We start from the raw sequence: 11,893 nt of genomic DNA, 5'->3' as shown, positions 1-11,893 counted from the left end.
CTTAAATGTAAATCACATGTTCTGGGCCCGGCATGGCCAGGTGGTTGGGGCACTTCAGCTCATAATCTGAGGGTTGCGGGTTCAAATCCCTGTCACAAGAGATGATTTGGGTCAGAATTTCATGTTCTCAGTGTAGTGCTGCAGTGATTTGTTATTGTTCCAATAAATCACAATATTTTCCCTCACAATATTTTTATAGTATTGTGGCCATGGCATTGTAGATCCCACGACACATGGGGCCATCAGTGCCAACTCTTCTATAGAATGTGAAATTGTCTATTATATGGATGGTATGCTCAATCTGTAGCTATGATCACTTGCTGCACATGTATGAAAAACTTAGCCTCATCAAAATAATGGCAATATATTGTTACAAGCATTATATATATACATGATCCCTGCAGTGCTTGGTTTTGAATTGAAATGTCATTCCCCAAGTTTTCAATTAGAAATTAACACAATTGGTATGCTACTTAATGTCCTTGCAACTCTTTAACATCAACTTTGTCGGATTCTAATCCACTAATCAAACGTGATGAACCAATTGTCCCACAGGTTGTTGCAATACCAAAAATCAGCTGACATAATATCATGATTTATGTATCATAATACATATCATTTTGCTACAGCTCAACCTCAATGTATATTTTTTTATACAGGTGTAAATTAACTCTTTGGTATCATATTTAGACAAATAATTTTGACATTGAAATAGTAAACTGAGATGAAACATAATATGAAGGATTTTACTATTTTGAATTTTTTTCTTTTATGTAGTCATTCCAAGGAAGTCAGGGTCGTGCCTATCTCTTCAACTCTGTGTAAGTATAACTGGAATAGTGTATCATTTATACGGGGGAGGAATAAATCTTGATATGAGATACACTTAATTTCTTTTTTTTTCTTGTTGTTAAAGTATAAGTTTTAAAACTAAAATTGTAATGGCACTCTGATCACTATTGTATAAACAGTTTATTAGGAAAGAAAAGTGCTTCGTAATTTAAGCTGTTTAATAAATGCAGATCTTCTCTTATGCTTGTGTTTTGCAAGTGTAGTAGGAAATAGTACTCTGATCACATTTTATCTCTTGATTGTCTTTTCTTTATCTGTAATAAATGTTTAAGTATCTGAAATGTTTTACTGACATTTTTCAAGACATGGTATCAGTTACTTCTTCCCTTGTGTTAAAACAGAGATGTAATTTTAATATGGTTTATAAGTAATTATTTTATCTGTTTCAGTTAAAACAAAAAGTACCATCAGGTCTGCTGCCTCCAAATTTCAAAGCAAAATGGGTTAATAATCATACTTATAGGTTAACTAAATAATATTTCAACTTCAGAATAAGTAATTTCATTTTAAAATATTTCATTTATACCCAATTTAGGCTTACTGTAAACACTATACACTCATAATTTTTGGCATCTGCATTGGGACATATGCATGTATGTTTCTTGGTCATTATGATTTTATTTTCTTTATGTGCATCACATAGCGTCAATGTGGGCTGTGGACCAGCTGAAGAAAGGGTGCTGTTGACTGGTTTACATGCTGTTGCAGATATCTATTGTGAATGCTGCAAGACCACATTGGGCTGGAAATATGTAAGCTACTAAACATTGTGTACTCTGAGGTGATTCTCAGCAGATTAATTTAGAAATAAAACTCAACATTGAAATAAAATTAGAAAAAAAAAGTTAAATATACAGGAATTAGTTTTTAGTTAATTTGTATCATGAATGGTGTTTTTTATTTTGTTATAAAAAATATCAAGCATATACTTACTGTATTGTATATAATTATGTATTGGCTTTTTTACCTCTTATCTCTAATCCTGTTTTGTTTTATTTCATTTCTGTACAAAATATTTAATTAAAGTTGGTAAATGTGTATGCTGTCATTGTATCATTCAGGATCCACGTTTATTGCAAGTTAAGTCTAGAATGGATCGTGTTAGTTTTACAAAAACCATAATTGCATTTTATAAGTCTGATTCTAGTTAATTTTAATAAACCAGCATCTGTAAAAACATCATTTTTCTCACCAAAAACATATAAATTGCTAATTAAATATGGAAAATTACTAATAAATAATTTAGTTACTTAGAAATTTTTATGAAGAATCTTTTAAATGCTAAAAACAACTTTAATTGGAGTGTGAGCTCTAATTCATAAAGGACTAAACACAACATTTAGCATATAATCAGCCAAGAGTCAACTGTAAATGTCCTGTAAGTTAACACTTACATTGTCAATTATTTTTAAATTATTGAGAATAACAATAAAATAATTAAGTACATATTTAAATGACAAAATGATCTACTACATTAACACACACACACACACACACACACACACACACACACGTACACACAGGCTGATTATTCAAATTATAAAGGTATGTGCCACCATTAACACTCAAGTTATTCAGGTGCATTAGGTCTTAAGAATGGTACAATTTTAGTTTTTACAGCATATACTTTCCACTTTCAATAATCTAAAAAAATATAAAAAAGCAATATCTCAATTTTTATCCATACATATAATTTTTATCTTTATATCAAAAAAATTTAAATTGTAATCTTTCAATTATAGCTAATTTTTGCTCTACACTGTACAATCTACAGCATTTAAAACATTATTTAAACGAATATAGACTGTGTATGTTATTAATTCTTTTTATTACACACAATTGAGTTTTCTTGATATTTTTTTAACTGTCTTACGAAATAAAAATAAACATTTTATTGGTAGGCAGCTGCATTTTACATTTGGCTTGATATGGCCTGGTGAGTAGGGCACTCTATTCTCAAGCTGCAGGTTACAGGGTCAAAACTTGGCACCAAACATGCTCTCCTTTTCAGCTGTAGGAGTATTATAATGTGATGGTCAATCCTACTACTCAATGAGAGTAGCCATAGAGATGGCTGTGGATGCAAAATTAAGGACAGAAGTAAATATCCTTAGTAGCTTTACCATAAACAAACATTGCAGATTCCAAACACATTTCTTTACTTGATCAATAACACATCAGACAGTTGTTGATCAAATACATTTACCTTTCTACACTTAAACTGTGGATTAAAAATTTTACTTTAAACTTAATATTAGGATGTTTACCAATAACTTAGTTTGATTTAAATAAACATTGAATGAAATATCTCATTTACTCCAGATCTCATTAAGTAATTTTATAAGCAGTTTTACAATAGTTATTCAACATAAAACTGAAATTCTTAAAATTTTTCCTGTAGTTGTCGTACTTTATTGGTAATTTTCTTAATACTAAAGTATTTTGTTTTGATAGTTTTCAACAGGTCCACAATGTTATTTTCTTTATTAGTCAGAAAGACATGGCTTAACAGAGATGAAGGCAGGAACTTTTCTTTTTAAATCTTATTATTTTGAAATTAAGGTACTTGTAGAGATGTAACATTGAAATTCTTAGCTTTGCAGATTCTGTACCTTTTGTTTTTATTTACAATACTATTTTGCTAGACTGCAAAACAAATTATGATTACTCCACAGACACATTCTGTAACAATTTAAAAGTTGGATCATTGCTAGATATTATCTCTATGTTCATTGTCCTTAGTGTTTGAGTGTTATTGATTTAATACCCTTTGTAGAAACTACTGAATGCTGTTAACAATATTGAGATCTGCATTGCATGTATAAATTCATAAGTATTGAACAACTGTAAGGAAAACAATTTTGATGTTTATACAAACAACTAAACATAGTTACTTACATGTGACAGGAAAGTAATTTAAAAAATCCCACATAAAATTGTTTAAAACATTAAAAAAATTACAACTAACAATATAAGAAGTTCAGTCTGATTCAAGAAAAGCACCCAAAAACATCAAATTATTGGCAGTTGGTGAAATTAATAGAAATACAATAGAAGAGAAGAAAACAGCTACGTAAAATATGGATTTGCCAGAGAACTCTTAAACTATGGTAAAAGAAATTAGACTGATCCAACTGAATAAAAGATCATTACCTAAAAAATTAACTATGCAGGCATAGCATTCACAGATTGTTAAAAAAAAAGTAATAAATTGATACTTTGAATGAAGGTTCATGTAAGATAATATAAATTTGATACAAACTTATGGCATAAGCATATTAAGAAAAATTACACAGGCCATATGAAATGCAAATGAAAAACTCATTAATTCTCTATATTCGGGCTTGATCACTTTGACTGACCATGTAACCTTGGAATCATACATACTATAACTTTGAATATAATAAGTGCACCTTCACAAAAAATTAGCAAGCTTTAATAAACATTACAAGTCTTGTAAAAAAAAAAAAAAAAAAAAATATTTTTTAATAGAATATTTTTATAAAAGATTTGTCTCTGACTTTACAAAGCCTCTACTGAGTTAATGTGAGTGCAAGGTGATCTTCATGTTAAGAATAGAAATATTTATTGTCATCTTACAGTTTTTGTATTTCATTTGCATAACCTCTAGAACCCTCCCTTTATATTTTGTTATTTTTTCTGTCCTAACATTTTTTACCACAGTAAAAATCAATAAGGTAAAATAAAGTTGAAAAATACAAAATAAACCTAAATTACCCTTTTGTCCTTTTAGAATGATTACATATTGTAACAGACAGTGACATGCTATTTTATTCTTATAGCCCAAACTAATAAGGTTTTTAAATCTCTGGGTAATTTAGCTTTATTGCTATAGGGCTGCATCTAGACCCTCTCAGAGCAAAGCAAAACCCATTTAGTACAGCAGGAGAGCTTTGTGTAAATAAAGGATTGCATTATCAGCACACATGATCAAATTACAATCACACTTTGCACATTGCCTTTCTACATGCACATGATATCATGAATAATTATTTAATTTTTTTCATTTATGTTTTCTTATCGTACCTAACAAGTTTATAATCTTTTTTACATTTAAATTATTTGTATAACAATAAATAAAAAATATACAAATATAAAAGAGAATTGTAGTACTTAAATGTGAATTAAGGGCTTTTATTGCCTATGGGGCTAGGTACTCTGAGCCTAATTTTTTGTGATGATAATGGTTGTGAAGAAAATGTTCATTTATTTAAGATATGCAGTTTAGCACACAAAATATTAACATGTATAAGAAATAAAATATCCTAATTAAACTACTATAATTTAACTGACTTTCTAACTAAACCATAAATGGACTAAATAAATTCTGTTAGTCTTAGCAGAACCTGTACTATAAATGTGTAATATGTGTCAAACTCATAAAATCGTATAGGGTTAGAAAGAAAATCTAAAATGGGCAATTTGGAGCAAAGAAGTGTCATGTGATACAGAAAATTGAAGACTGAGAATTTTTTTAAATATTTCTATTTGAAATTAAGAAATTAAAATTTTTAATAACATTTGAATTATGAACTACATTTTGATGCCAAGTTTACTAATATGACATTGATAGTAAATTTAATTAAATGTTAAATGTAACTGTGTAGAAAATAAAAGGTCACGAAATATGCACTTTGATCCCCCATGCACTTGGGCGGTTAATCTGCAAACCTTTAAGTGATCACTCTGATCTTACACTAACTAAAAAAAAAGACTACAAGTGTAAAATATGTATAGAGATAACAAAGCATAGCAGTAATAAGCCATAGAAAAAAATATTTTACTAGCAATCCAATGGTCACTTATTGTAAATCTTTGTGTTGGAAAATCCATTTGTAGAAAACATTATTTCTACTTGCATCCAGAGTATTATAGAATAACAATCTGTGTATCTTCTAGTAGTACACATCAAAATAAAATACAATGCCAAGCATACTGTATAGACTAATTTGATCAATTATATTTTACTGTTAAACACTAATAAATCAAATCATATGGATAAAATATAATTTTACACCACAAAATGTTTTGCCGTAAATTATGTACACACACACACACACACACACACACACACACACACACACACACACACACACACACACATATATATATTAATATATATATAGAGAGAGAGAGAGTTGCACACACACTTCACTACATACCAGGTCTCAACAAGTCCTGGGCACTAGGTCGCCATGGCAACTTAAAATTTCATCGTGGTGCCTAATATTTTCTCCCAATTTATTCTTGCCTAGGGATTTGCTAAACTTGAATCTACAACAGTTCTGGACTCTTGGAAGTGTGGAACTAGTTTGTAGTTTTTCGAGTCCGAAATTGAGCTTTGTTTCTAGGATTTTAATGGTGGATTCAGCACTTCATTTTCCTTTCAGGAATGAAGTGCTGTGGTTGCACAACACATTGCTAGTTTTGCGCCATTTTGTTTTTCTTCTTTCTCTTAATTGAACTAATCACTGCACGTGTTTAGACACAGACAGAACCAAAGGCAGTTAGTTCAGGCAATACTATCAAGTGATTGTTGATATCATATGATCATTAGCATGCACTCATTGCTGTGAAAGTAAATAAATATAGCCCCCTAGTTCCCAGTACAAACAGTAGTGAAGTTAGGTTAGGCACACCAAAAGGCCCTTGCTTATCATTGTACAGTGTTGTAGTGATGAGTAGATTAGACCTAATCTGAAACAACCTGCTTGGCCTATCAATATCACAGTGATTATTTTTATCTTACTTTCATTCATTGCATGAATCCACCTGAATTATAGGTATTTAGTCTACTATTTTAATAATTGCACATATTGAAATTTAACTTTAATATATGTTATATAATAAAGTTTAATAATGAACTCTCCGTTTTTTAGTGTAAAACTGTATGTCTTCCATAACTTTTCTATATCAGACCTGGCTCCTAAGTTTTTGGACTGGCTCCTAGATCTGAAAATATTTGTTGAGACCTGATATGTACACTTTTTAACATGTTGATGATGATATGAAAAATATAGTGATTGTTTGAAGATTAAATAACAAAAAATGGTTATTATCAGGAACATGCCTTTGAATCCAGTCAGAAATACAAAGAGGGAAAGTTCATCATCGAGCTGGCTCACATGATTAAAGAAAATGGATGGAATTGACAGTGTTGTAGGATAAGGTTTGATAGATGTTTAGCTGGAACTAACCATGAAAACCTCCAGATTGTGTGTTGATTTATTAGTTTTCAGTTTTGGGAATGAGAAGAAATAGTGCATACCATTGATGCTGGAACATTCTGTCATGCAGGCCCTGGCATTTGCATAACACATGAAGAGAGAGATTTACATGTGTATCTTATTCTCAAGTTAACAGTGTCTATATTTGAAATGTTTTACTACTGACAGTGGCATATCTTGCTCATTCATTTCTGATGTGATCTGCTTTGTCCTAAAAAATATTTTCATCAACAAAGTGTATTTCTCTTCAAACTTTACTTACTGACAAGTTTTTTTTTATCATCATCTCGGGCATCTGTAGATACGTCTTAAATGCAGATGAGACACTAAAATAAAAGTAACACATTTTTGTACATCTGTACCATTCTACCATTAGAATTGACTACTACAAGGGGTTGTGCAGTCTCATTTTCTTTTTAATGTTTTTTTACTATTTAGTTTTTGAAGATATGATTTTTGTCTGTCATTGTAAATACTTGTGTATCTATATATATAATTCATTTTTTTTTATAGAGTTCATTGTGGCTTTGGTAAAGAGGCTTTAAATTTTTAGTTAATAAGTATCCAAAAAGATTTGAAAATTATAAGTGTAGCATTTAAGACTAAAGATTGGATTTGTTCTTGTAAAAAATGATGATAAATAAACTGTGTATGTTCGTACTGTTACATGTTATGTACAGTTGTAAGTGAATGGATAGCAGCTTGTTTGTCCCTGATACATTGCTTAAATTCATGACTTTATTTTGCAGTATGTACAACATATCATCATATTTAACATGTTAAAGCCTTAAAAATGGTTTAAGATTCTTTCCATTTGCCTAAGAGTTCTTAAGGAAATATTTTTTCACCATTGTATTGCCATTTATGTGATAACAGAGTAGATTGAAATATAAGAGATACACTTGTGTACCTTAAGTTTTTTTAAAGAGTCATTACTGTAACTTTGCATTTATAATATGTAAAAATAAATGTGAAGGTGATAAATGAACTTGTATTATTATATTCCATAATAACTTAATGGCAACCCTTTAGTAAAAATATTTCATTGTAAAATGCCCCGACCTATTAATCAGGTTAAACAAGACAGGTATTAAGATAAAATCTTTTTTTTTTGTTATACTTAATGTAGCTTCAAAATGTAATTTCAATATGGATCTAGATTATTTTATATAAATGAAAATAGCTATAATGATTATTCCACTTCAAAAACAGACTGTCCGTATGAAAAATTACAATATGCTGCAGTAGGTTTGGTGTAAAGTTAGTTTTATTCTGAAATTTTTAACTTGTGATCAAAGTGCACTTGAAGCAAATTTGTGTTTTAGTTGATAAAATGAGTAATACTAAATTAGATTTACCTATTTATGTGCATAAAGATTTCATTGCAATATAATGTATCAAACATTTTGTTTAATACTTTTAATCAGTTTTAAAATCATTAACATTAAAAACTTTTTATGCATATGTTTTTTCTTTGCAGAAAATATAAGTTATTCAAGGACTACAGTGTTTTTCTTCCTATTGTTGTGAACAGTTCACGATAAATTCAACTTTTTTTTTTCTTTTTATTAGCCACAAGGTATCCTACCTGTTTCCTAAGAGCAAGATTTTGGCTTGTAAATGTATAAAATTCTGTTGTTCTTGCAACACACATTACTGGAAAAATTCTTTAGCTGCATTTTGTTGAAAATTTATTTCTCTATTAATTTGACAGGATTATAAACTGTTAATCATAAGTTTATTTTTCAACACCATTCATTTTTGAAATTATATTTTGTAATGTTTAGATAAGATTTCAACTGTGTCAGTCTGTTTTGGTTTCCAGAGGACTTTTCATAGAACTCTGAAAATTTTGCACATTTTCAACCTTCAAAGTGGGAGGTGGTACTAGACATTTTATAATATGCAAAATTTTATGGAAAATTAAAACAAAAAACCCACTTAATGACTGAATTACTAATTACTTTTTGGCAACTTTTAGTTATTTCCTTCAAACTTTCTTATTACAGTCGCTTTTCTAAATTTATAGCTTGGTAGTATAGTGAGTTTTTGCATTTTTATGTCCTTTTTTTGGTATACATAACTAGGATTATGTTAAGCTTTATTAATTTAAAGATTTGATTGATCTAAGTTTGAAGCCATTCAGTATATATTGAACCTATAAAATCGCCAAGACACAAGTTTGATTGAGACAGTAGAGGTGAGCATAGAAATTAATTTCTTTAGCTGTTTTGGACATAAAATTGTGTTGAATTGTGAGTTTGTTCCTTTGGGGATAATTTGCACTATATTTGAAGTATTAATTAATTTCTCAAAATTTTAAAAAGCACAAGGTAATGTCTCAACGTGAGCCATATTTTGTTTCATGGTGCTCAGATAATCCTAATGATGCCACTTGCTACAGATTTATGCGTAGATTAATTTCCCTTTGTAAAATGTACATTTAATATGTAACTCTTCAGAAATTTCTTGTTGGTTTTATCTGACCTATATTGTTTTTTATATCAAAGATCATATACTGAAGTTAAGTTACCTTTGAAACCTCTGAACTCTTACAACCAATAAGTTTTCATAATTTTTTATGTTCAAGTTCAAAATATTCAAGCCAAAATTATCCATAATTTGCTAGATATGATATAGACAGATTTAAAATTTAAGTTATGCAGTAGGTTATTAGAAAATATATATTTCTATATTTCATTACCAAAAAATGACAAATTTAGTTGTTAGTAAAAAAAACAAACATCGTACCTAAAAATGGCCAAGCACTTTTTTCTGAAGATTTTTAAATGTTTGACTCATGTTTGTTGGTAGTTTCTATCTTTAACAATCATTGTACCATAAATTACAAGATGATAAAAAACATATAACCCTAGCGCTTTCAAACAGTTTGCCCCTGATGAAGAAAGGGCCACCTTTTGAAAGTGCTCGGGTTATATGGTTTTTATCATCTTGTATCAAGACTTCTTGAACCTTCAACCAACTTAATCTTTTTTGTAATTAATTATTTCAAAATCAAAATTTCAATGTTCAACTTATGTTTGTGTGCTATAGTGTGAAATCCACTACAGTCAACCACTGTGATCTATTTTGGAATCAAATACGTTTTGAATAGGAAAGATGTATATAAATGTAGACAGAACAATATTTGCATGATTTGGTGATAATCTGTGAACACTAATGAAAAGGCAAGTTAATAAGTGTCACTGCAACTTGAACAGTCATTTAGTGCTCTCTGTTCCAACTTATATAAACACCAGCTGGTGTAAGATTGGTGGCAGATTTTATTTATTTATGTACATTCGTTTTTAATGTAAGACTATTATATTTTCAAGTGTTCAAATAAAAAGCACTATTCAATCACCAACAAACAATTGTTGTTCAATCAGAGCATATTTTTTTCTTTAAGACAGCATTGATTTTTTTATAAGAAAAGTATAGACTTTGTTTGTTAATTAGAATATTAGTAGCAACTTGATAAGTGTTTAAGGAAAAAGTCATTATAAAAGGAAACATTATTAAGAATCATTTTATGAAGTCGTAATGTATATTTCATGTTGTGGATGATAAATGTTAGTTATTTTGAAGTAGTGTGTGTAATGGAATCTGGAGAAAATTTAAAGTATCTTCAGTTTCATATTTTAAGTTTTGAAAAAATATTTTGATTTCATTATAATCTACATCACTTAGCTAGTGAATTTTTTAAAGCTTGTTCATACTGTAAAACCAAGGCCACAGTCAACAGTTTAAGTATTATAATAAAATATTCTATGAGAAAAAAGCCACTGTTTTATTTTCATCATTTGCTGAAAAAGCACAACTAAGTTAACAAGAATTTATTTTTCTTCGCAAGCAATTTCCCATTACTGATGTGAAATAAATTTGGCTTCCAATAAATCTGCATTGTCAAAAAAAAAAAGAGATCCACAGAAAATCCAATATTTTTTTGTGTAAATGTATAGTTGATCCCCTGATTAGGTAGTTTCACAAATTGCTCATAGTATGCAAAACTTGACAGTAGCAGCATGAAATAGGTTACATCTTTACTTTTCTAAAAATTTACATACAGTCAGTCCTCGTTATTTGTCACTTCATTAATTCGTCGTTTGAAAATAAGTTAACTTTGTACTCAATATGTTGTCTTCAAAGCGTACTAGCTGCGATTTACAGTGACAGCTCAACAAGGAGACTTATGGTGAAGATGGCATATCCATCGGGGAATTTTGGCACAATTATAACATCATGAAGGCAGTGAAAAATATCTGAAAGTCATGAAGGGAAGTGACTGTCTAGTTCGTGAACAGTGCGTGGAAAAAAGCTCTGGCCTGACAGCATAAATGACTTCGTTAGTTTTGAACCTGATATGCCTCAAATTCACAATAACATTGTCCAGCTTGCACAACAGACTGGTTTCAATGACGATGATGTGGAGGAGTTACTAAATTCTCATGAGGAGAGTTTAACAAACTAAGACCTCATAGAGCTGACTCAAGCTGAAGACGTGACTGCAAGTGATGCTGTTAAAGAGGTTTCACAAGATCGTTTTTACATGCAAATGCTCTCAGACATCTTTAATAAGGTAAATGAAGCAATGAAAATCGTCTCTGAAAATGATCCTGACATGGAGTGCAGCAATGCAGTGGCAAGTAAGATGCAGGATGCAATTTCTTGTTACCAAGACAACTTAGCATCACTTCTTTCATTAAGAAACAGGCAGCTACACTTGTACTGGTAGAGGAAGAGATAGATAATCCTGCTCCTTTCCCCATTAATTCCCAACCACTCCCACACAG

General features: G+C 29.9%; 1 protein-coding gene across 7 annotated transcripts in view; it reads left to right on the top strand.

Annotated features, from left to right (window-relative positions):
• Positions 1-10,872, top strand: part of LOC106460601 (protein yippee-like 1) — a 27,840-nt gene extending 16,968 nt beyond the window's left edge. For all 7 annotated transcript variants that reach the window (XM_013920319.2, XM_022387360.1, XM_022387359.1 and 4 more), the window contains 3 exons: positions 778-821; positions 1,496-1,604; positions 6,936-10,872. In XM_013920319.2, the coding sequence (XP_013775773.1) occupies positions 778-821; positions 1,496-1,604; positions 6,936-7,025 (243 nt within the window). In that variant the 3' untranslated portion in view covers positions 7,026-10,872. The remainder of the gene's footprint in view (positions 1-777; positions 822-1,495; positions 1,605-6,935) is intronic.
• The last annotated feature ends 1,021 nt before the right edge of the window (positions 10,873-11,893 follow it).

The sequence above is a fragment of the Limulus polyphemus genome, unplaced genomic scaffold (genome assembly GCF_000517525.1).
Source record: "Limulus polyphemus unplaced genomic scaffold, Limulus_polyphemus-2.1.2 Scaffold802, whole genome shotgun sequence".
Lineage (NCBI taxonomy): Eukaryota > Metazoa > Arthropoda > Merostomata > Xiphosura > Limulidae > Limulus > Limulus polyphemus.
This window is presented reverse-complemented; position numbering and strand designations above follow the sequence as displayed.